General features: G+C 38.8%; 1 protein-coding gene across 3 annotated transcripts in view; it reads left to right on the top strand.

Annotated features, from left to right (window-relative positions):
- Positions 1-211: 211 nt before the first annotated feature.
- TSHR (thyroid stimulating hormone receptor) overlaps positions 212-27,014 on the top strand; it is a 62,533-nt gene continuing 35,730 nt past the window's right edge. For 2 of the 3 annotated variants that reach the window (XM_009646634.2, XM_009646633.2), the window contains exons 1-2: positions 212-387; positions 22,753-22,824. In XM_009646634.2, the coding sequence (XP_009644929.1) occupies positions 212-387; positions 22,753-22,824 (248 nt within the window). The remainder of the gene's footprint in view (positions 388-22,752; positions 22,825-27,014) is intronic. The other variant, XM_009646635.2, reaches the window with a different exon arrangement.

Here is a 27,014-nt window from a genome sequence, read left to right as displayed (position 1 = left end):
GGTGGCCGGCGGGGTGGGCGCGGGGGCCGGGGCGAGGAGAGGGAGCCTGCCCGAAGGAGCGGGCGCGCAGGGTTTGCCGAGAGCTTTCCTGTCCCCGCCTCGGGAGGAGGCGGCGTTGCCCAGCCAAGGTGCCGCCTTTCCCCAGCGACTTCTCCCGGCGGGGCAGCGCGGGTGCCTCCTCCCTTCCCCCCGGAGAAGCGAGGGGCGGAAGATGCTGTGCCTCCCGGTAGCCTTCCAGTTGCTGCTGGTGCTGGTGCCGGTGCCGTGCAGCCAGGGCACAGAGAGGTGTCCCTCAGCCTTCTGCGAGTGTTCCGACTGGGACGACTACAAAATCACTTGCAGGGACATCCACTTCATCCCCAGCCTTCCGGAGGACACCCAGACCCTGTGAGTACATTGGGATGGTTTAGGGGAGACACTAGCCCGTTGTGAGTATTGGTATTTTGTGAGCAGGAGACACTCTGAGCTAATGCCTTGTGAGATGCGGGGGGGCGGGGAGAGTGGTGAGGCTGTGAGTGCAGTTATTTACCGGGGCGTAGGAAAAGTGACTCTCAAGCCTTATATAGATGCAAAGAGATGATTGCCTGTTGGGCCTTAAAAGTTTGGGGTAGGATATGGGAAAATTAGTCACTGGGCTCTTTGTGGGCAAACTAAGTGCAGGGCTGGATTCTGTGTGGCATGTACCTAGGGGATGAGGGGAAGGAAGGCTAGATCAAACACAGTTCTGTAATTTTAAAAAAAAAAAAGAATATAAAATGGATGTGCCACCTTGCAAACAGTTCCATAAAAGCTTCTGTGCGCTTTCGGCTTCTTTGCCAAAGCCCGACAAAAAGAATCCATGGGAACTGAGAATCCCAGTATACCATCTGGGAGACGAAGTACTTCCGATAAAAAGTGTGGAGTATGGGATAGAGCAGCAAATTTGGAGCTTGCCAAAGTGACAGAGCTATTCAAGTACCTAAACCGAAGTGTTTAGTACCATTGCAGGCACTATAGAATATCTTGTCTGGGTTCCTGCTGCCAGTCCAGAAGTGTCCCGTGTCGTTTCTGTCAGCCTCACTGAGACATGTCAGATAAATACTCTAGGGAAACTGAAACGGCACCGGTCAGCTATAACTAAGCAGCTGAATCCCTCCTGGCTTTTACTTTGTCTCATAAGACACAAAATGTTTCTAGTCTCCAAGGGAAGGTCCATTTGTAAGTAGATTACTTTCTGATAAAATAAACAAACTCAAACTCAGTTGATCTAATTGCAAGATAAAATGATAACACGTTGATTGGTTTATGTCTCAAGAATGATTTTTGGGACTTTATTTGGAAATATGAGCCATGAAGTGATTTGAACTTACTTGAATGGACTTCTCAAGATTTTTTAATACCTGAAAGTAAAGGCTTAGCAGATTGATCACTTACCCGAAAAGACAGAGAAAAAATTATTTATGTTATTTCCATTATTTATGCATCCCTTTAATGTTTTGGATGATTAGACTGCAGTACTTCAGCTGATAAGATTTAAAATTATACAGGTTTTTATTTGGTTGTTATACTTTTGTATATGCAGTTTACTTAGTTTGAAATTGCAGTAATGTTACTGTATGTAACATGTTGTTCGTTCTTTGAAATCTACCATGACCAGCTAGAAAATAAAGCCGTTTCTATTTATAGGAGAAATATGCCTTCATACAGGCATTTAAAATAGTTAATAGAAACAATGAGATCACATAGTGGAATTGGATACTTTGCTTGAAAAATGCTGGTATGATGGCTGGGAAGTACCTCTCCATGTACAGCTTCACAAATAAAGCACTTCGGCTGCTGGGGTTCTGTGTTTTAAACACCTGCTGTAACGAGGGCTCTGAGATCACAAGCCACTGTTTTAAAAGGACAAAAACACCCTATGAAAATCTTATTTTCATGGAAAAAGTAACTAACAGAAACAATTAAGAAATCTTTTTTCTGTTTATTTTGGGTGTGTTTTAATCATCTGTACCAATTGGGGTGACCCTTGCAAACTTCTCAAGAAGTGTACTCCCTAACACAGTCGTTATAAGACAAGAAAAAAGTCCAGGTAATGACAATTGTGATTTTATAGTGTATGGCAGAAAAGGTAGGATGTGCACTGTATAGTCTGTTTGATTTGAAAATAAATGGTAAAAATCTCCTAGGAAATAAGGAAAACAGAGCTCTTTTCACCAAAAAAAAAAAAAAAAAGACTTTTTTTTTTTCTTCAGTTTGCAGTTTTCTCTCTGGATAATGTGTGTATATTTTCCTTCTGTGTTATTGTTTGAATTGCTGAAGTCTGGTGGACTTCATCTAATTCTGTAGCTAACATCCTAGCTCTCGGCAAACGACTTACTTTCCCTTCAAATGTTAAATGGGAGTCATAACAGTTACTTTTGTCTGGTTTTTGTTCAGAGTGATTCCAGATGCTTCAGACTGACTGACTTGCTTCTGGAGGATAAAATAGCACAAAGACTTTTCCCGACAGATTGTAAGGTGTGCCCCTGCTTCTGTCCTGTTTTGCATCCTTCTGCCTTACACCTGGCAACAGTTCTGAATTAAAGACAAAAGATTCGAAAGTAATTCAAGTTTCTGTTAACCTTAAGAACAAATGATCACTCCTTTTGAAGTGAAGTATGTAGATGTGCATATCTGTACATTGTATCTCGAAACTCTCTACAATTTTCCCCAAATATCACAACTTTGTTACTTTAGGTTGTCGTGGTTTAACCCAGCCAGCAGCTAAGCACCACGCAGCCACTCACTCATTCCCCCACAGTGGGATGGGGGAGAGAAGAAGCGTAAAAGTGAGAAAACTCGTGTGTTGAGATAAAGATAGTTTAATAGGCAAAGCAAAAGCCACGTGTGCAAGCAAAGCAAAACAAGGAATTAATTCACTACTTCCCATCGACAGTCAGGTGCTCAGCCATCCCCAGGAAAGCAGGGCGCCATCACGCATAACAGTGACTTGGGAAGACAAACACCACCACTCCAAACATCCCCCCCTTCCTTCTTCTTCCACCAGCTTTATATGCTGAACATGATATCATGTGGTGTGGGATATCCCTTTGGTCAGCTGGGGTCAGCTGTCCCAGCTGTGCCCCCTCCCAACTTCTTGTGCACCACCAGCCTTGTCAGTTGATAGAGCATGAGAATCTGAAAAGTCCTTAATTTAGTGTAAGCACTACTTAGCAACAACTCAAACATCAGTGTGTTACCGACATTATTCTTATAGTAAATCCAAGACACGTCACTATACCAGCTACTAGGAAGAAAATTAACCCCATCCCAGCCGAAACCAGGACAAGGTAAAGTAACTTTGCTTCTTGGTGGTTATGCATGAACCTTAAGATTGCCAATTTTAAAACTTTCTTATGAGGCTGTTCAGTTTTGTAGGGTTTGTAAAGCTAAGAGACTGGTGAGTCTAGGGGCACTTTGCCAGCTTTTGGAGATGATGAGCTCTTTTCAGTGCACAGGATCTTGAAACTCCAATTAAAGTTTCATTCCGATTATTCAGTCAGGACTGTTCTCATTTCTCTGCCCTACTTTGAGAGTGGTGTACACCCTTTTTTAAACAAGCCATGCTTATAAGAAATTGCAAAAAATGTTTGTTTCCAAATTCTTTTAGTGGAAAAGCATCATGAACTTCAGACAGGAAAGTGTGTTTGTTTTAAACCATTTTTAATGTATTTGTCCAAATATAGTTAATGCAGGTGCTTATCCAGAATGGCTGAGTGCACAGATGTTGTTCTTTGAGATGCTTTTTTTCAGTACAAGTTTTTTCTTTTTTTTTTTTCTTTTTCTGTGGAGTAAATAAAATAAGTAGAAAGAAAAAGGTCTTGTGTATTACAGGCAAAGCTTGTCTTCTTGCGTGAAGCTAAGGATGATACACTCGTACCATACTGTAGTAGGAAAGCAGTTCTAAGAGGTATTGAAAGAGAGGACTAAAAATATGAATTTAGGTATCAATAATTTTGTCACATCTATAATATTTTCATGTCTCTCTCTGCACAGCTGACACCTGGCCTGGTCTGGTGCCATTTTACCCCTGCCTGACCCTTCTTTGCTTCTGCCTCTGCATATCCTTGACTCCACTCCTCCTTCATGCTGTGGCAGTGGCAGTACGTGCACGGTGCCGAGGGGATCCCTGTCCCAGCCCCTCGACTGACAGTGCTTTTGTCCTTCACCAGCACAGTGCTGGAATAGAACACCAGTTGGTGCTATACCCTCCTCCGTGTTTGGTGGAATATGCCAGGGGAGATCATGGCCTTTCAGTGCAAGCAGGTTCACTGCGAGTGGGGGTTAATGACTGTGAAGAATTACTTACAGAAAACCCAAACCCCACCCGACCCCCACCCCAAAGATATAATTGCATCATAATGCTTGAATTATTATGATACCTTTCTTGGCATCATTATGATGTTGTAATATTCAAATGGTATCGCTATCCCAGCATCATCTCAATGCAGTTCCCAATGCTTTTAATTTTATTAATCTATCATTAGTTGCTTTTAATTATTTTTTCTTTGGCAATAAAACAAATAAAGTTTTGCTGCTTATTTATTTGTTCTCTACATCACCTGCATTTACTTACTAAAATAATTTCAGCTCCCCTTCCCATCCCCAATATCCTCAATACCCTTGCTTAAGTTTTCCACCACTTAAGAACAGACACAGCAAATCAGTCCAATGGCTCTCCTCTAATGCAGAATCCTGTCTCCAGGATTTCCCTTCTCTTAATTTTCCTTAGGCATCTGCATATAGAAGTAGTGTGGTACTCTCCATGAACAGTGTCTCAGCTTTCAACTATTTTTACCTGCAGGAAGTTTCTAAACTCGATGTGGTTTTGTCATTGTAGTAACTCTCAAAGGACCATTCTTCTGTGTCTCTTGAGTTTCGTGTCTGTGCCCATTTCAACATCCATAATATGCTTTGGCAATGAGTTCCACAAGTTTAATAGAAGTTGTGAGAACTCTATTTTGTTGTCGTTGCTGTTAAAAATGCCACATTGTCTTCCCATCAGCAGCTGCATACACAACATTTTCAGGACTATGTTATGTCCCTTAAGCCTGCTGACAATATTCTCATCTCCTCCCTATACATTCTGTAGTAAGCCAACAGTGGTGTCCTGTATTCCTTCCCATAAATGTTACTCAAAGCAGTCTCATCTGCTGCCTGAAACCTGTATGTATATGTGACTCAACAGAAGGCAGCATCTCCAGAGTTCAGAGATGTGTGAGTACTTCCACAGAATGGATAAGGGCTGAGCCCTCCCTGCTTTTTTCCTTTTTCCTTGCCTTTCGCCTTGCCTTGCCTTTTGCCTTCCCTTCCCTCTGTTCTTTTCCGTTCCTTACTGTTTTCTTTTCTTCAGAAAGGATGCTAATAAGGTTTCTATCCTGTACCCAGGTGCTATTTTCACATCACCATAATCAAATTTGGTTGAAATTGGACAAGAGGGAGTTAGAGGGAGACAGTGGAACTGGCAGATAAATAGACAAAAAAACAGTACAGTCTTGAAGAATATGCTCTTTACTTGGTGTTAAACTACGAATCTGCATCTGCTCCAAGATATTGGCTGTAGGTGGGATACTGCTTTTTGATCAATGCAGGGTAGCTCACCCCTCAGGGGCAAGGAGCCCCCATGCAGGTATGTTTAACATGTTGGTAAGGGTGAGCATGTGGATACCAGGATAACAAAATGTAGTGAATCAGCTGGTCTGTTTAGTTCCCCATGCTGTTGTCAGCTTTTGATAAAAGGGATCTAGAAACTATGTAACATATTTTACACATTTACAATGTGATATTTAGAACTAGCAATGATATGTTGAATATTCATAAATACTTGTTGATAAAAACGGGTTTTGAACTGGAGAACAAAATACATATGGAGCATTTTGAGTTCACAGAAGCTACAAGTAAAACTGAAGGAGGTGATGTCTCTACTTTATATTGAAAATAAATCTAACTGATTTTAAGTATTTTCCCCCAAATCTTAGTCTTAGGAATTGTCTGAAATTCAGAGATATTCTGACTTCAGGTAATACTGTCATGATCTTTTTATAGACTTCATTACTTCAGGATTAAGTATGGAGCCTCATAAATACATCTCCGTAAACAACCTTGCAACATAAGCACATAATTATTATTCCTATTTTAATGAGGAAGTACCGAGAGTCTAAAAGAACAGGAAAAACACTTACATGGTTAAAAAAGACAGCTGAAGGAAGCTATTAGGGCATCCTTCAGAAAATGGAAATCATGCCCAAATGAGGAAATCTTTGGAAACTTGAAGTAATGCAGTACAAAAATATTTTGAAGAGAAACTTGTAATATCCTAAAAACTCAGTATAGTCTTTAAAACACAAAAGAGGGTAAGTCTGAAAAACCTGTCAAGCTGAAGTGTCAGTAGGAAGCTTGTTTGAAACAAAATTGAATAGAATTAAATTCCCTGAGCCAGATAATACTTGTGTAAGGGTTCCAAAGACATTCAAATACTGTAGTATGTAACTTATCATTTAAATCAGCCATGGTGACAGAGGAATGGAAGGTCACAAGTGTAGTATAATTCTTTAAAAAAAGTGCTTTATGGAATACCTTGGGAGCTAAACACTGGTAGGTCCATCTTTTTTGAAAGACTCTGAAAAATAGGAAGGAATATATCTGGTTTTCATAAAGGGAGAGCTCACCTCACTAATATATATGCTAGTTCTTCAGAGGAATCAGAAACCTGTGAATACATTGACTTTTGGACTTACGTTTTCAAAAAGAATCAGCAAGGACCTTAGGAAAGACTTGAGGCAAATTAGCTGTTAGACATAGGAAAGAAAGCTGGTTTATGGATTGACCGCAGGTTTAAGCAAGGAGAAAAAAAGGTGGTAACAAACTCTTTTAATTTTCAGAATATAGGGAATTTGTCAAAGGACGTTGACTTGGAACTATGACATCAAACAGTCTGGGTGTAGGCTGGTCCTTTTTTAGCCTGTTCCTAATTTCTTTTAATGTGGGTGTCATAGTAAGCTGCACATAGATATGTTGGCATCTTGATGAGTGAGCTGCCATCAATACATGCCATTTTTATATCCTGCTATTTCTCCTCAATAACCTGCCACCAGCTATTATCAGTAGCTGAAAAGATAAAAATTTTACAGTTCCCTTCGAGTGAGCCTAATTGCCCCTAGAGTGAGCAGGAATTACACAGATCCGTAGCAGGGAGATTAAAACATCTAGTTTACTGGTTTAGCTTCATAAAGGTTGATAATGCAGCTTCTTGCCTGTATCTTTTAGGAGCTGGCCTCATAAGATTTCAGTAAGATGTAATCTTAATTACATTGTAAAAAAAAAAATGGGTTCTGAATGGCTTATGCCATTTAACTGTCATTTAACTAGCAAAAAGAGCATGTTTGCTTTCTAACAAATGCTTCAGTAAAACTCACTGTCTCTGAACAGTCACGCGGTAAGATATGTTATAATAAAATGCTAGATGCTTGTTTGTAAACTTCATTTGTTTTCCCTTCTTAATAAGTTGTAGAGGCATTTTATTTTCCAGCCACTCAGTCCTGGAGTGGCCTTCACCTTCTGAACCTTCTGAAATTCTGCAGAGTCAGCTCTTAGCATTACTACTTTAATAACTTCCTAGCATGAGTAAGCATCATTACCTTAATGTTCACCCCCCTTTTCCAGGTCGTTTATGAATGTGTACTAAACAGCCTAAGTTCTTACCCAGATCCCTGTGGAACTTCATTCACTCTTCTCCTTTGTTACTATTTTTAACCAATACTTTATTTGGAGTGTATTTATCCAAACTGTCACAATCTTGGAAATAAACTAGACTCTTTTTTTCCCCTAAGGAAGAACTAAATTTTCCTTGTATATTGAAGTGTCTCCCTCAGGAGGAGATAATTGCATAAATTTATTTTTAATATGTAAAATCCTTACATAAACATTTAGACATGCTGGAAAATAACAGTGAAAACTATTTAAGAAAGATCTAATTAAAGATACAAATAAATATATTACCTTAGAAACTGCTGAATGTGCTCTCTTTGATCAGTCTCAAAATTTAGATCTATTTACTTGTGTATTATCAGCCTTACCACAGTATTGCCAGACCATGTTTGCTGTCTTTGGCAGTTTATCTGAGATTCTAAACCTGAAGCAGTGTACAGTCTGAAATACCAGCTGGTACGCCATTGCTTTTGTTACTGTTAATAAAAATGGCATGGATGCTCACCAGGTATCTGTACCAATATTTCTTAGTTTCCCTCGTCCTTTGCTGAGGATTTCAGATGAGCTAACAGGCAGAAAAAAAGTCTTTGAAAGGCTGCCACTGGATTTTTAGTACTGTTCTGGATCTCCTTTTAAAAGAGGACATTTTGACTGTCCATTTGCGTACCAGTTGCACTTCTCATACTTACCTGTATTTAACTTGCATCGTCACCAGCACAAGTCACCTCCAGCTCATTCCTTACATTCCTCAAATAGGAAAAATCAAGCATATTGCATTCATTGTTTCATTCATTGTCAATATTACTGTCATTAGTGGACCAAACCCCTGTAACTGTGGGCACTGTACAAGGACAGGACATGCATGATTCTTGTCTCCAAAAATGATGTAGGACTGCAGATAGATATAGACAAACATGGGCATCTGTAAGGCAGTAGAAAGCTGTATATTTACATATATGCACATTTCCGAAAAAGGTGGCTTTTGTGTTTTTTTCCCTAAGGTAGAGTTCTGCCACTATTGTAATTTATAAATGAAAGGCATCTAAGCTAAGCGAATACGAAACCAAAATTACTGTTTGTGTGTGTTTTCAGTAGAAATGTAAGCAGTTTTGAAGTAACTTCCTGTGTAGTTTTATTTCTAAAAGTCCTTTGGTGAATCTTAACAGTATTATGATGAATGTTTCTTTACATTTCCCTATGTGCTTCTAATTTTTGTCGTATGTACAAAAAAATCAGGTTTCAGAGCTCTTTCTGAATTTTAAAGTTTCTCTGTTTATAAAGGCCTCTGAGGTTTTTAAAGCCTGTTTCATTTCTGTCATATATGATCTCAGACTTTCTTTGTCTCATAAACCCAGATGTCGCTTTTTTGTTCAAATGGAATAGCAGGAAATTTCTTAATTTGCCTTTGAAATTTAAAGAGAATTATTAACTAAAGTGTGCTGTTCTATAAACCCTGCTCATCTAGTCAGATTCCAATCAAATCCCTTCCTTATTCCCCCCAAAACCTACACAGATTTCTTTAGAGGGACATGGTTCAAGTGGCCTGTAGTGCAAATATGACCTACTGAAACATTTTCAGTCTGGCAGAATAGCCTCTGTTCTGCAGCAACTTTTTAATGCATATGTCTGACTCAGACAGAAATCAAGAAATGAACAAAAAAAGTTGAAAAAATGTTGTAATCATGTGCAAGGGGGCAAGAAAGAAAGGCTAGGCAGAAAAAGAAGACATCATTTTGATGGAAAGGGTGAAGATTCTCCTTGTGTGGATCTATAGTACCAATTTTTCTTCCTGAACACCAGAAAAAAGGTAATGCTGTTGCTCAGAGTTGTGATTTTGCAATCAATATAGATACAAGTGTTAAGAATTATATCAGGAGCAAGCCTTTTCTTCTGGGCTACACAAATTTCAAAATTGCCATCGGGACTCTCAGCCTCAGTTGAATACATTGAGTCTTGTTTGGGTGTGACAATACATTGTAATGGAGATAGCTTCTGAAAAAGTCCTTAAATATTTTTTTTCTTTGTATCTGAATTTTTCCACCAAGAAGGAATAGAATTATCTTCCTAATAGCTATATTAAGCTCTAGACTTTCATTTTTTTACCCTTTGCTCGCTCTCTTGTTCTGACAGAGACTTCCCCTTTTCCCAGCTGGCATCAGCCCTTGTGGAGGAAGGGAGAGGAATTTCACTGCTCAGAGAGGTTCTGCCCGAAAATTATATTTCATATAGTCCTAGTTTATATTACCATTTGGGGAAACTCCCTAATTAAATGGGTAAGAAGAAAACTGCATTTTTTAATGTGGATCCTTTTAAAATGTTTTGGTGGGCATTTCCTTTCTGACTAATGGGTCTGAGTTGCAAGCAGCTTACTTCATTAGTTCCTGGGGGACAAGTGTGTGTATGAACTCTCTGGAGTGTCCAACAGCATAAAATCTTAACAATTATTGTACTGGGTCATAAAGAAAGCTCCATCTCACCCAAGATCCTGTACTGGACATCGACCAAAAGCAGATACTCAGGGCACAGGGTATGATTAGTCTTATATACAGGGATCAAATTAGGAGAGCCAAAGTTCTGCTGGAGCTGAAACTAGTGAGGGATATGAAGGGTAACAAGAGGAACATCTGTAAGTGCACAGTCAGCAGAAGGAAAAACAAGGAAACTGTGGGCCCACTGCTCAGGGGGGCAAGGGACCTAGTGACAAAGGATATGGAAAAGGCCTCAATACCTTCTTTGCACGGTTTTTCTTTTGTTTTTTATTTTCATTTGGTCCCAAGCTTCCTAAGTCCCTTCACTTAGTAGCACAGCCTGAGGAAATGGAGCATTACCTGCAGTAAAAGATAGACTGAAAAAGCACTGAAGTGTACAGGACATACAGAAATCTATGGGACCAGATGGGATGGACCAATGGATGATGAGGGAGCTGGTCGATGTCATTGTGAGGCCACTCTATCATCTTTGAAAGGTCATGGTGATCAAGGGATGTTGATGATATCTGAAAAATGCAAACATCATGCACATCTTCCATTAAGGCAGAACGGAGGATCTGGGGAAACAGACTGGTGGCTGCTATGTAGTTATTTTTTGTATGCAAGTCATTCTGTACCTTTGAACATCCTTTTGTGGTGGGTGCTATATACAAGACCAGTGGCAAAACAACTTCTTTTATTTTGTTCTATATTTCTGTCTTAATAATTCCTAACATTCAGGTTGCCTTTTTGACCTCTGCTGAGCAGCTGGCAGCAATTATAGGCACTTAGCAGTCCTCTGATTAGAAACAATAGTAGCCAGCTTCTGCCTGCTGCTTTCTGAAATTTCACAGTCCCATTTGAACTTTCTTTGTAGCCATTTATAGACTCTTAGCTTGATACTTCAGAAGCACAGCTCTTCTCTATCGTATTTGGAGTACATGCATCTCCGGTGCAGATGTGTGGGGCCATTTGGAAGGGTGGCCAACAGAGGGACCACATACTGCCAGGTAGATCTGCTCAGAATTAGTTAACCAGAATAAATCATTGTGATCTTTAAAGAATATTTAGGTGTGAGCTGCGACTGATAAGATCTTTAGAACTGATCATGCTGAAAGTATGCCGGTGTTTTTAGGAAAGTATTATTTTTATTAGTAGCTGTCAGAAAAAAATCTAGGCATGAAATACTCTTTCACCCATGGATACCAGGGCTAAGAGGCAAAACCAGAAGAGAAATCTAGAGCGTTTCTACAGAAAAATAGGAGATTTCAATGCTGAAGACATTAAGCAGCAAAATCTAGGCATCCAGTGAAAGGTATAGAAGAAACCAAAATAAGACGAAGAGGCATAAGAGGTCAGAGCAGATACAAGATATTTATGGTCTGTCTTACCACTTGTTGCTGAAAGATAGCCTTAAAAGAGTTTTCATATTGTGCCATCAAGGTAGTTTAACTCTTTCCTGAATTATGCGTAATTATACAGTTAAGGTTATAGTGCTAGGTTATAGTGTTAGGTTTCGTTTCAATTAGCTTTACTGGCTCTTCAGTCTCTATATTTAACTGTCTCCTTATTCATGAGAGAAAATAGCTCAAATTTTGTGTTGTGTGACTCAATCTTTCTTCTTAAAGATTGCCATTTAAAAGGTTGATTTTCATTAAATGGGGATATACCAAAGGTAATTGCTGTATACTTTGGTACCTTAATTTTTATTTCAAAACAAGTTGAAAAGTTTTACGTAAATTTACTCTATGATTCTTTCTTTATACCCAGACAGATTACACTCACTTTCTTGAGATCAAGAGAGAGCTAGTCTTATTTTAGCATGTGTCAGCAGCCCATTATCTATGTTGAGATTTAAATTGTAATGAACTTACTGTAGGTGCTATCATTGCTTATACTTGAGGCAGTAGCACTGGATTTTGCAAAATCCTGGATATCCTTGTTTCCCATTGAATTGGGTAAGGTATTAAATCACTGTCTGTACTGCAGAAGCTTGAACAGAATAGAAGCTGTTGACATAAAATGGGCTTTTTACAGATGAGACCATTTTTAATTCTTGAGTAAAACAAGATACTTTTTCTACTCTCTAAAATTTTGGCTACCATTTAAGACACCTGAGTGTGGCTAACAAGCTGCTATACTATTAGCAGCTTCACAACTATGTTTGTTAGGTTTTTTTGAGGCTCTTTAATGTGTTTCCTGTGAACATGAGGATGTGCAAGGGCTAGGCCCAGCATAATAAAAAGCATGTTTGAAGTTTTTGAGGAACTGAGATGACTGTATTGCATACTACCCATTCCTGTTTTGACAGAGCAGCATTTGATGGTATTCTATCTGTACTACATGAGAAATTATTCCATCACAGCTGGTGATGAAGGCAGATAATTTAGATTTTTTTTAAACCATTTCCTGAAATGGTCCAGTTTTCCAAATATAATTACCTTCTTTAGACTGTTTTGAGGTTCTGTAAACCCATGTTATGGAAAATATCAAACATTTATTGATTTTGCAAATATATAAAAGGCCTGTATGAGTCAGATCTGTAAGAAGTTGCCTTGTTAACTATGTTAACAACAGAAAACATACGATTATTAGCTTTTTGCAAAATACCCTGTAAACAATCGCTTAGTAGTTACAGTATTTTGTAATATTTAACTTTTTCTTTCCTTTTACAGTTATATCAGTAAGCTCTGTTTCTCAATTCAGGAGAAGGCTGTTGTGTGCTTTTGAAGTGTAATGGGTTGGAAATTTAATGTCAAAAGAAAACAGTGTAATGAAAACTGTCTGCAGTAGCAATTCAAGATTCAGTGGACTATAACACTTACAGAATCAGTCTGCTAAACAGCTGTCGAAATCCTCTCCTAAAATAGTTTTTTAACTCTGGTGTAAAACACTTTTTTGCTATTAGGTTGATCAAAACTTGTCATCTACACAAACAAGGAAAAGAAAAACGTTAGTTTCTACTGCCATATCACCATTGTCTTTTGTGACAACGTGCAATATTCTCATTTAAGTGAATCTCTTCTTAACATCTACACAAGAACTATTTGCAGTCCCTTTGCTTTTCTGTTGAGCAAGTAATGCTTGCTTCTACTGGGAATGGGAATGGCTTTTTGGTTTGCACTTGTACGGTTCCCAGCACTGGCTGGGTTTTTGTGCCGTGACATAGGAATTTAAAATGTTACAAATGTGCAGGAAATGCTACTGATACAATGGCTGATAAGCAATGAAAAAAAAATTGTATTCAGTGTTCCAAAAATATTATTTTGATCTTCAGTAGTCTCTCTGGTCCCCTGCTGTCACTCATTCCTGTTCTTCATATGGTCACTTCATTGGGTTGTTGTGTGCGTGTACAGTAAAGCAGTGCATAGTTTGTAAATAACTTCAAGAACTCTTAGAACAGTTTTTTCTATGACCCACCATGGTGGTTATGAACAAATCATTTTGCTTTAACATTTCACTTTAACTGAGAGGATAATACATACTAATTTTTTGGACCTAGTGTATGTGAACATGCAGGATTTCTGTATGTCAACAGCAGGATTACAGAAGTAATACCATGCCTTTTCAAGCAAAATATGTAGGTAAATATAACAATATGCATAAAAAAATATGCCCAAACCAAAGCATTTACTTATTTTTATATGTGGGGAGTTTTTAGTTCAATATTTCACTCAGTAATTTATTGTCTTTTCAGCTTTGCCTTGAATAAGGAGAAAATATTTAAAACGGTTGACCAATGGTCTTAGTGTTTATGCATAAAGGCAAACATCAACGGAGAAAATAATTTTTTAATTTGGCGTAAGTTGAACTGTGACTTGTCAGCATTTTAAATCCCAATATTTTCCTTTAGATTCTTTAAACTGTATTGGCCTTTACTGCTTTTTCTGAGAGAATATTCTGTATTTGGAAAACAGGGCAAGTGATATAATGATATATCCAGTTCAGGATTTCACTGAGTCACGTATTTAAAATGCAACTTTAAAATTAGCAGTTATCTCTTGCCTTTTCTTAGGATATATAAAGGTATTATGTGTTATTGGAAGGGCATTATTTTAATTAAATCTTACACAGAAATTTACAAAGGCATATTGAAGTGTTATCTTCACCGTGATTGTCTTACTAGGACACCCAGGCAATATTTCTGTTGTTTGCATTTTGGATGGCCGCCTTCCTTCAGCACTGAAATGTATACTAAGCAAAACATTAAGCCACTATCTAGTTTCCTATTTGGTTTTTCTTCAGCTTTTAGTGGTACAGGTTATGTTTTTACATGCTCAGCCAGCGTCTTTCAGCAGTTCTCTGTATTAGTGCTGTTCGGGACAGGATTCTTCCTTCCACACTTTTTGCATGTGTGATACTTTTCTCAGTATCTCAGCTGTTTAAGATTAAATACTTCTGCCTTGTAGGTATTTAAACAGCATGCTTTCTTCAGCACTGGCAGTTCTGAAATCTATAAATGACATTAGCAACCTACTGTTTCACTGGTAAATGGAAGGTAACATTCAGTAGAGCCAGTGTCTCCTGAAAGTAAAGTCTTCATTTTTTTTACTCAAATCCAGTGAGAAGCAGTGGGTGATCACGAACTGAGCAAGAATAAGCTCTGACATTATGGACTGGTGTTTTCTGTTTGCTCTATATATACTCTTGCTAAGTAACCAACCTGAATTCTTGCCTGTCAGTCTGACAGTGTCCATATGCACCTCAGTACGTAGGAAGAGGATATGTTAGTGCCAGGAACTTACTTTCAATACAGAATTGTTCCAAATGCTGACCTGTGCACTTTCATTCTGAAAGGCCCTAGTATTTCTTTAATTTCTTAGGGTTGGGCCAGTTTTGACGTATACTTTATGTTACTCTTTTGAACTGCTAATTAATTGTGGGACAGTAGCTATGTAGTCTTCTAGCAAATCCAGAAGTGATTTTCTAGTTTGAGTTACTTTGCTGTGCAAGTCTTTCCCTCGCTCCTACCACGTTGCTAATACTAACATTAGACACTAGGTGGTAATCGTCTTCTGGTAAGCTCAGCATGCATTTCGTTCTGTGAAATGCCTTTTTCTAGCTATTTTTGCACCACTGAAAGACTACAATGCATTTATTTCAGAATAATAATTTTTTAAAAAAGGTAATGTTTTTGTTTGTTTAGTTTGTGTTGCGTTTAATTGAATATAAAAAAGTAGAAGTTGTGTCAATAATTATTTACCTAGCCACTGTCTTAGCTGTCATAGTTATTTCTCCTATATAGAAGCTGGAAGTTCATGGCTTATTATAATTTTCTCAGAAAGATTAAATTAGTACATAAAATTTCTTACTTTGTTTCACACATGGTCAGGTTTTTTCCCTGTCTCTGTGGAGACTAGATCATTAAAGAACTTGTAGCTGCTGTTCCCATGATTCAAATTATAAATCATGTCATTTTAATCTGAAATCATTTGGATGGTCCCTATTTTTTAATTTTGTTTTGTAGACAAGACATTTTAAAATGTTTTAAAATAAAGAGGCTAAATGTGTAAAATACATATTTACTTCCCTAATATATCTTACTGAAGTAATATCACAGATACCGCTGAGGATGTTGTTAAAACCATGTGTATATGGTTAGGCATATATTTATATATTTCTTAATATACAAAATATGAAACCATTTCTGTTTGAGGAGAATGTTGGTTTTGCTTGTATTTTTCACTGTTTGCCTTCAGCTCCTGCTCAAAAGATAACGTCCTCTCAGCACTGGCATGGCCAACTAGATGCTTTTTGCTTTGCTTATTTAAGGCTCCGAAGTAGCTGCAGGGCTTGCTGCAGACAGGCTGCGGTGGAGCGAGAAGGGTTTCCTTCGCCACTGTTTACTGGAGCATGAGGCCAGGCCCCTCGTTACCAACGATTTCTGCAAGTCTGGGTGCAGCAGCGGTCCATGAGAAGGGATGGTGCAACCATCCAGGTCCAGGGAGTAGATTCAAAGTCCAAGGGATAGTAAAGGGGAAAAGAACCATTATGCCTTGGACTCATCCAAGAGAAGAGACTTGTTTTCCGAGTTTGTATGTAAGGTGGAATTCTTTGGTGGGCTGTTGTGCATTGAAATGGTCAAGTGTAAAGAAAAACTGTGAGATTCTAGGGTAAAAGCTAGTGTATATAATAAATGGCACTTTAAACTAAGTGCTACATACTTTGTACAGCTTTCTTCCCAGGGCAGATTTGGGAAATCTAATGCAGCAAGAATGTTGAATTAATCTAATAAACATTGGAATAAATAGTTTAAGTGAACAGTTTAATGTATGTAGTTAAGCAAATGTTTCCATTTGCATTATAATACATATTTTCTCATGGGGGGGGGGGGGTGGCGTCGTGTGTCATTGTCTGATTAAATGAAGGAGGTTGAAAACCAGGGGTTGTTTTTTGTTTGAGGGATTCAGACATGCAAAGTTTAAAAGTATTAAAAAATCATTCTGTGTTGCTATATTACACAGAGCAATCATACAAGTTACCTGTTAGGGTATGGGAAAAGAGAGTGTCTGCTCCCCTAAGATTATCTGATCAAGGACCTTGTCAAATGGGATGCTAAGGAAAAGGGAGGCAATAAACAAAACATACAGAGACACAGACCTCACAGAGAAACAATAATGACAAGAATGACAGACTAAGACAAGAAACCAGCCAGGTCAGTCACACTAATTGATGGGTTATCATGAAGCTGCAGGCATCACTTCAAAGAGGGGCCAACCTGGACTTCACAACTGATAAGGTTTTTCCTTTATTCTGAAAAAGCTTGCTTTCTTCATAAGCATACTGTGGCTGGTTGGATACTGGACTCACTTGCTAAATTTCAGATTGAAACATGCAGGTTTGAAGAAAATTTCTAATGCATACTAGACAGGAAGACCTGGGGGTCCTGGATATTTGGATGGGGAATTGGTGGAATTAGGTAAACTGGTGAGGCAATGTGCAGGGGAAGGGAATCACTGGGGACAAAGGAAGAATAAACAGAAAGGGGTATAAAAGGAGTTGGTTACACATGAAATGAGGCTGGTCAGTATGTTTGACCGAGCCCTGTGCCTGATCACTGCAACCTGTCCTATCTTCTTACTAAATCCTCATAACATTATCTATTATGTATAGCGACAGCTGAAGTTATGTTAGATTTTGCTCTAACATAACATTTTCATATAATATGAAGGTCATATTTATATATAGTATGAAACTTCATGAAAAGAAAGTATGGATTAAATCAGAGGAGGGGAAGGAAGACAGCAAATAAAAGCCTCGCTCTACTGGAATTGGTGTCAAAACTGCATAAAACTGCTGCTGTTAAGGTGGTGGAAAGCCAAAAAGGGGAAAAAAAGGAAAACTCACAAGTAATTGTTTCAGTGTGTCTGGTTTGAAATGTTTAGCACCTAGCACCCATACATTTCATAGGATTAATGCATTTTCTGAACCTGAGAATTTGTATTTTATATGCCCAGGTGTGTTTTTATTCCATGAATCTATCCAGTCACTTTAGAATCCAGTATTTTTACCATTTCCTTTGGTACTGTCCTACCTCAGAAAAGGCTGAAAGGAATGTGTTTCATTTTTTTATCACCCAGGTCCCTGGCCAGTTTACCAATCTAAACCACTGTTGTTTTAATTTCATATGAATATGCTAGGCTGTACAGAAGGGAGAGCTAAGAAGTGAACACCCAAACCATCCAGCCACTTCTGCCGACATCTAGCAAAGGAACAAGGTTTGACTATCCCAGTTAAGTCCACCATCAGGGTCCTCATACAATTGCTCTTATGTCTGGTTTAAGCGGCCCACTCTTATGGCTCTTAAGTGATAGGACTAATTAACATTTCAACCAATAAAATGTTCATTCATAGTTAGGTAGCTCCTAACTGATAGGAGTGTAGGCACCAGCCACCCCAAGAAGAGAGTTCCTTGGTGCATTATCAAGCAGGACACTAGATTAACTGTCATAGAACAGCAAAGCACAAATAATGGATCAGTCCTTAATAGTACTAGAAATACAGTGTGTAAGGGAGACACGACATTATTATCTACCAGGTGCTTGGGTAATGCTCTGTGCATTGATACTGTATGGTCATTAAAATGAAGCAAATATGTTTGTTTGAATACTTCACAGTCTCCACTTACATACACCTGTATTTCCAAGTTAATCAAAACCAACATTGTTTCTATGCAGATAGAAAATATTTTGAAGTCTATGTGGTCTTACACTTTTTTAAAAAGCTTCTTTTTCTCATTAATGAAAATAACTAGGCTAATTTTGAGAAACAGAGTCTTTGGTAAAGATTGTTTGGAAAGATCAGATCGGAGTCAAAGTGGGAGTTCTTTCAGTTGTTAGCTGAGTATCTGTAGCACTTGATTTTTAACCAAGAAACTCTTTACATTTCAGGTTGACAGATGTTTGGGGCAGAGGAAAGCAAAAATGTAAAGTTCTGTACAAGCAGCTTAATATGTTTCTTATCAGTTGTTCATGTTTCATTTTCTTGATATATGCAATGTAGAGTCTTTCAGGAACATACAGGCTAAAATTTTGGTGTAAATATCAAAGCAGAAAGAAAATTCTAAAAACTCAAAATGGACTTTGTGACCTATGAAACTAAGAAATGCAAACTAAATGTTGTCCTATAAAACTTAAAATGTTTTTCTGAAACATTTTCTTGTCATTTTTAAAGCAACTCATTTAGCAAAAATGTGATTTGTGTGCTTTTGTATCTTTGCAAATATTGATAGCATATTTGTAATGAAAATGACCTCAGACTTTGGGTTCTTCTTTTTGAAAGATTTTATGGAATAAAGACTGAAGAAATTGTTTGGATTTATTAAAGCTTTTAATCTGAATGAGAAAATAAAGGTAGAAATAAACAGTAGTACTCAGGTTAGCACAGGAGCAATTTTTTCATTAAATGGTATTGAACATTATGACGTGTGTTGTCTTTGCCCTAATACAGAAAGGAAATTAAGTGGGCTTTATTAAACATGTAAGTGCTTATAGTTACAGTTTTTCTCACTTGGAAAACTAATGTATATTTTCCCAGTAAAGGTTTTTCCTGTATGGTGAAAAAGCTTACTTTCTTTGTGAACATACTGTGGCTGGCTGGGTACTGGACTCACTTGCTGAGTTTCAAATTGAAACATGCAGGTTTAAAGAAAATTTCTAATGTATGCAAGACAGGAAGAATCACAGCCCATTAATATAATGAATTCTCAATTACTCATTGTATGTTCACACTGTATGTTATGGTTGACAGGCTGGAAGTCCTGACCTGTCTTGCCTTTCTTGTTTCTGACTTTGGGCTTTAAAGTCCAAAACTTGCTGCTTTGCCAACCTGAAGAGCATATTAGTGCAGTTGGTAAGCTTGTGATCTTTATATGCAGTTAGACTGGGTTAAACTAAAACTAATCTATTTAAATTACTCTCATTTTTGGTCCATCATAGATGGTTCTGATTGAGAATTTTCTCAGCCTGTCTTCTTCCCACTCCAAAGAATTACTGTCCATCCCACAGCCTTCTACACACCACTGGTGCCTGGTGGTCCCCAACCAATAATTCTCCACAGATTCACACTTAGGGAGGCTGAAGCAGAGATTTTCTCCTGCAAAGTTTTTGAAATTGCTTTAGGAGGTGGCTTAAAATTAGCAGTAATGTATCAGCCCACAGGTTTTTAAAACTCTGAGTGAACTGAGCTTTGCAGGTGGTTGTATGCAAACACTGAGTTAAAAGTTTGGCCCTGGCCCCAGGCCTGTTGCATTGATTCCGCTTTATGGTCTGAAGAATCATTGACTCTTTGAACTCAGTCAGCAATCTGTTAAGACAGCAAGTAGTTGGAGAATGGCAGCTAACAAACACCAATTACTTTGTCAGTATATGCTATTATTCAGTATGTTGTTTATGTAGCGGGTGTATTACATGAACTTGGAGTCTTTTAGCTTTGCTGACAATCTCTGATACTGTTTCGCCTCACAACTAATTTTTTATTATGAAATGGGCTATTTCTTCTCTTCTTCTAAGTTTTCTTTATATTTTACTGTCTCTCTTTTCTTTATGGGTCTGTTTATAAACACATCCTGTACCTCATATAGTTTTTTTGTCATATTTGCAGAATGTTGGTATATCTTTAAACTCTAGCAGATAGATAGGAAGAAATATGATAGTCCCACTTCCAGCCCATATAATAAGTTTACCAGCCATTCAGTCAACATATAGCCTTTTAGGCTACATTTCTTCATTGTGTCTTTTTCTGAGCTACTAAGAGCCTTGTCTAGAAATGCATAAATGCAGAGTCATTTCATAATAACACAACTTTGATATAATTGATTCATAAATATTATCCAGAATGTCCAGGTTTTTCTGATGAGATGTGTAAATTTCAAGTATGTCAATGAAAGATTAATGTGAGCTCGCTTAGCCCATGTGTAGCTCATGAATGATGGGTCTGACTCCATTCATTGTCTGTCAAAAATGGAGAGGGGTGAAACATCTGACATAAGGGCAGGAGGTCAAGAAGAGACTTAGCATGGTGTTTAAACTCTTGCTTTTCTGGAACATGGAATTATGTGTAAGTGACAGGTTAAGTACTAGTTTCTGCAATGATTGGTGATGAGAAGTAACTATCGTGTGAGTCAGCATTTTGTAGGTGAACAGAGGACCAGCGGGATATGGAAGGTTGAAAGTGAGCTTGGATGGTAGAAAGCGGCTTAAACTATGCTTTTCTTGGCTTATAACAGTCTCAGGAAGAAGCTTTAGGACTGCTTTGTCCTCCTAATGCAGTCCAAGATACCATTAGTCTTTTGTGCAGCAATGGCACATTGCTAGCTCATGTTCAACTTGGTGTCCACCAGGACCCCCAGATCCTTTTCTGCAAAGCTGCTTTCCAGCCAGTTGACCCCAGCATGTACTGGTGTGTGGGGCTGTCCCTCTCCAGGTGCAGGACTTTGCACTTCTCCATTTTGAACTGTCTAAGGTTCCTGATGGCCCATTTCTCCAGCCTGTCAAGGTCCCTCATTCATGCTGTTCTACTTTAAGACTTGTTAAAATCTGTCTGAAACCAGATCTTCCTCAGTCATCACTGTCAGCTTCCTAAAAGGCCTGGAAATACAGACAGATGTTGAAACACAACAAGATCAGCAGGCTGGGTTTCACAAATATTTTGTCTAGGACTGTGATAATAGAAGGAAGCAGTAGTATGAAGTGGAGGAGGGAGAAGGATGGGACACTGGTATGTGTGTCAAGGTGCTATGGGTGCAGCGGAATAGGCAAGTATACCTCTGAACCAGCTGACATTCCCCTGGTTGGGGGATCAGTGGGAGCTGGGTGGATTGAGGTCAAGAGAAACATCAACCCAGTGTTGGAAAAAAGAAGTCTTTAGGTTCTCCTTGCTCATTCTTGTAAGAACTATACAGAGCAAGGGACATATACTCGGGAAGTAGACAGAGCCTTCCCCTTGGATGACAGGAGCGTACATTCTCTTAATTTATATTTTTACTCAAGACAGAAGTTTTAAGAATTTCTAAAGATATTTTTATTTCTTGTATGCAAGTTCCAGAAGCTTGGTAAATCCTAAGATGATAATATTTTTGTCTGTGTAAATCAAGTATAATTATTGTAATCAAATACTTCACATAATGAATCAGAAAACAGAATTAGGAAATCATCCTAATTTGTTTAATTCTTTTCTACTGAACTGTTCTTAAACAGCAGCTATGGGCGAAGTTTATCATTTGTTCTTGACTATTCTTCAGACTATTCACTGACTATGAATTATGTAAGTGTATTCCCAGGTATACTGGAAAACCAAAGATTACTTCATCCAGCAATGATCAGTTATAACTGTAAATTTAACCGATATTATAGGCTAATTTTCCAAAACTTTTCCTCCTTTTTTGGAGGAGTCAATCTCCTAGAGATTCATTCTGTTGAGAACCTGGCTGTTGATAACTATCTCCCTTAAATATTTCCTGTTTTTCTGAACCCTCCTGCAGATGGGTAAGATACATAAATGTATTCTTTCCTGAAGTGCATCTTTAACGGGGCTTAAGCTAAAAAATAACAATGTACATGCCATCCTCACATCAGAGGTTTAGGGAGGAAGAATGTTATATTTATTACAAAGTATATGGAGAATTCTGTGGAGGTAGTATACAATTGCTCTAATTCAATTTTGGCTGGTATACCTGAATTTCTTGCTTGGAATGAGGGATGGAATATCTTTGTGGAGCCTGAAATGATTAAAAGAATGCTTATACTCTTAAAAATTAATTTACTTCAATGGGCAAATGTCTTTGCTGGTCATGCTCTGGAGTTTTGGAAGGTCCATCATTACCACTGAATGCTGAGTTCCTAGGAAAGACAATACAGAAGGTTGTAACTTAAATTGAGGGAGCACACCAAGAAAACCAAGCCATGTAATGAAAAAGGGATAGAAATGAGGCAAAGATGGAAACACTGGGAAAAGGGAAGATATGAATAGAAATACTGGAGCAGAACTGGAGTTGTGTAGGACTTTTTAATGTTAATGTACTTACCAACGGATACTAACAGCCAAACTTTTATTTCTATAGGAGGTTCATGGAGACTCATCTAAGAACAATTCCAAGTGATGCTTTTTCCAATCTCCCCAACATCTCTAGGATGTAAGTTCTGTTTCTGATATTATACTTTTAGCTCTGTTATTAAAAATAACTTCCTTCTCCAAAATTCTGTCTTTGTGTATAAAATCTTCTGAAATTAAAATATTCTTGCACCTTTGCTACCTCACCACTTACATTTTAGAACTGCAGGTAATCATCCAGCTGTTTGTTACCTGAGCCAGCTATAGGAAGGCATACTAGGCATTTTTAGATAAGAGCACACCTTTAATGAAGTAGATGTGATAAATAAGGCTATAAAACTTTTTTTTCCAGTTTGCAAAATATGAAAAAAGTTTTCATTCATAAAAAATGAACATATTCTATTGCTGCTCCTGGCTAAAAATATTTTTCTGGCTCCCAGCAGTAACTCATTTCATTGGAGACCCCATGGGATTTCTAGACTAGGGATGGACTTTCACAAAACCATTAATATTTGTGTGATGTGAGAGGGACTTCTATTGTGTCACTTCCTTTGTATGTAAACACATGCATGGATACAATCTGTAAATGCGCAACCAGCAGCCTCTACCTATTTGCTTCACATCAATACTTGTCCCATTGAAAGCAGCAACCCTTGCTTGTTGATGTCAGCAGTCTTGAGACAAAGTTGTCCCAACTTTGTTTCTTCTTCTTGGTGGCTGGCCCATAATCTATCATCCTGTGCATTGCTATTTGATGCAGGGAACTTTTCTGCAATCTCCAAATTCACTCCCTAGAATCAGAGAGTCATATAATTTAGAAGGGACTTCAGGAAGCCTCTAGTCCACCAACTGCTCAAAGTTGGGCCAGCTATAAAGTCCAACCAGATTGCTCAGGGCTTTATCCACTCTGGTGCTCAGCTTTATCTGTGTCCACCGTTAGCTAAATAAACCACCTCACTGAGCAAGAGGCCCACATTTTTCTTGTTCAAGCCTTTTATTACTAATGTAGCAATAGGAGCTCTTCTTCTCATCCTTGTTATTCCTTGCAAGTCTGAACTCCAGCTGAGCTTTGGGTGAATGGCTGTGGTAGACTACTATTAAAAAATTCATGAAATGGGACTTTGGGGGGACATGGAGGTCTGCCTAATGATATTGTATAGTTTCATCCAGGTGTATTGAAGTAATAACTTTCTGAAATCCTTGTAAGTAATTGTTCTTGGATATCTGCAGCCTTATTTACCATTTCAGTTTAATCAGATAGATGGTGTATTGGTTTGGGGTGGGTTTTTTTTTTTGGGGGGGGGAGAAGAATGTCCCTCATATGATGTATAGTATCATATATAAACCTGATGAACTTTGTTCAAAAAGGGAGTTTTATTAAATGTAGAAGGATGTCAACTCTTCTTTGGCTTTCAGTGACACATTATCCATTGCTTAGATGCTTTTCAGATTTTAAAATTCTGAAATTTTAATGTTTATGAATTTGTAAAGGCACAGGTGTTCATTTGAAGAACTCAGTGAACCCTTCTCTAAAGATGCCTAGCCTCCAAAAACTTCCAGTGACCAAATGGCTGTTACACCAAATTTTCCTAACCTTCATGGCATTGGAGGTGAGGAAGGGGTATTTGCACTGCCTGTCTCTAGGTCACTTAGGACCTCATAGGGTAGGGCCACTTAGCCACCTGGTCTCTCTCCATGGGCATTATCAGCCAATGACAATCTTTAGCCTGTACTGTTTGGTAGTAACATGGTAACAGATAACCACCCTGTTGCGTGGTTTGATCACATTTCAGCTGACGAGGAAAGTCAAAATTACAAAGACCTTATGGCCTTGAATGAGATGAATAGGTGCTTTTTACACATCTTAAGATAACATGTTGGCATCCATGTTAGTTTATTTGGTTTGTGATTTCAAGACTACGTGGGAAAACAAATGTCAATATCTTCCCCACATTACTCTTTGAAGAGAGCATCTGAATATGGAGTTTAACCTTCCCCCTACTCCACATTTATTTGTAGGAAAATAGCATAGGTACAGTTGAATATTGCAGTAACCTACCTAAGATCATGACCTGATTACACTCTCCTCCTGCGCAATGCCTTCTGGCTTACCACATTTCTCTTTCTCTTGTTAATTTTAAAAAGCCTAGAAAGAATAGACAGCAGTTTAAATTTGAAGTGTCAATGCCCTTCTGGATTTTTCCTCTAGCATTACTACTCTACAAATCATGAACTCCCACCTTCTTGATATAAACTTTGCGTTAAGGAACCAGTTCCTCTATTTTAACTATTTTAACTTTGTGTATGCCTTGGCCTCTAATGTACCAGATGCCTTGTTTGCCTCTCCCAGACCATAATTTCCGTCAGCAATGAAAATTACCCAATAATTCCTTGCTTTGTAAACTCATCTAGAAAACGTTCTGAAGTTTCAATAGGGTGATAGAGACTGTGTTTACCATTCCAAATATAGCACTTCATTTTGCTATATGGTTTGTACTATGTAATTTCCACAAATAAACCTTTTTTTCCTCTGTACTGAATAGAAAATTTAGTTGTCCTCTTTATGAACCTTGTTTAAACAAAAATTTAGAGCTACTATTTCTCGTAAATGAATGCATATCTATGTACTCTTGATAGCCAGAAATAGAGATTGTTTCGCTGTGCTGCTTTGCTACAGGAATGAAGCAAAAAGCATTTCAATGAAATGCTGCAAGTGCAAAGCTAATTCCTGCCAGAAATGCATCAGTGCACTGGAGAAAAAAAAAAAAAAAAAAAAAAAACCCAAAAGGTTTTCTAAGTTATTCAGATCATAGAATCACAGAATGGCAGGGGTTGGAAGGGATGTCCGGAGATCATCTAGTCCAAAGCAGTCCAAACCGGGAGCAGGTTGCAGAGGATATAATTTTGAGTATCTCCAAAGAAGGAGACTCCACAACCCCCCTGGGCAGCCTGTTCCAGTGCTCTGTCACCCTCAAAGTAAAGAAGTTCTTCCTCATATTCAACTGAAACCTCTTACGCTTCTGTTTGTGCCCATTGCCCCTTGTCCCATTGCTGGGCACCACTGAGAAGAGTCTGACTCTGTCCTCATGACATCCACCCTTAAGATATCTGTACATGTTGATGAGATCCCCTCTCAGTCTTCTCTTCTTCGGGCTAACCAGGCCCAGCTCCCTCAGCCTTTCCTCATAGAGGAGATGCTCCAGTCCCCTAATCATTTTTGTAGCCCTCCTCTGGACTCTCTCTTAGTAGTTCCTCATCCTTCTTGAACTGGATGCAGGACTCCAGGTGCCAGACAAATTTCTGGTTTACACCCTTAAAGTTGCAAATACATTCAATCTTGGTGGAAGGGCTTTGCCTGGTATTTCCTCCTGACTTAGGACAGGTTGAACATTCAGTATTTTTAAGATAAAGGATTACGAAACCTTTTTTCCTGGGCTCAGGATGATGCTTTGGGGTCACATTCATGAATACCTCACAGACACCTGACCTGTAGCTCCTTGAGCAGTTTTCTCCACAGCTTCTCCATGCAAAGCAGCATCCTCACCATTGCACAGCAGTCTCTGCCAGCAACCACATGCAGAGCACGGCATTTCCCCTGTGCACTGTTTTCCTCTGTGCGACAGTGCCTTTTCACACCCCGTGCACGCTGCTGTCCCACAGACAGTGCCACCACGTGGCTCCCCACACCTGGTGTGCATCTGCGCCACAGTGCTCCCACAACTCCCCAGTGCCAGCCCATACGGTCCAGCCCTAACTCAGGTCTTCGATTGCTTTTGCTGATACTGGTTGTCCTCTCGTGAAGCAGCCCACACATCAATGAGCTGGCTGCCATCAGCAGGAGAAGAGAATGGGGGCAGCCGGTGGGCAGCAGCACAGCGACACAGGGGATGCTGAGGCTGGGAAAAAAGTGAAGAAAGGTGGAGGGAGGGAGAAGTAAGAAAATAAGGGCAGGGAGCTACTGCTACTGCCACGTGCCGATCTGCTTTAAATCCTGCATTCTCAGGGTCTTTCCGAATGAGCAATGATGATTAAAGTGTTATCTGCAAACAGACTTTCTCTGAAGCTGTGCAGCTGGTGTTTAAGCTATGACAGTACTCGCAGTGGGTGTTGAAGGCGTTTTGAAATCCTGCAAATTAAACACAGCTGGTAGGGAGAGGAGGTGCTGAATTGTAACACGCCTTCAAAATGGGAATTTAAACATGCTTTCCCTCATCTTCTGATGCAACTCCTTCTAGTTCTGATTGCTATGATTTTTATTTCTTACCTTTAACA

This window comes from Egretta garzetta, unplaced genomic scaffold (genome assembly GCF_000687185.1).
Source record: "Egretta garzetta isolate BGI_Z169 unplaced genomic scaffold, ASM68718v1 scaffold79, whole genome shotgun sequence".
Lineage (NCBI taxonomy): Eukaryota > Metazoa > Chordata > Aves > Pelecaniformes > Ardeidae > Egretta > Egretta garzetta.
Note: the sequence above shows the minus strand (reverse complement) of the source record. Positions and strands in the feature narration are given on the sequence as shown.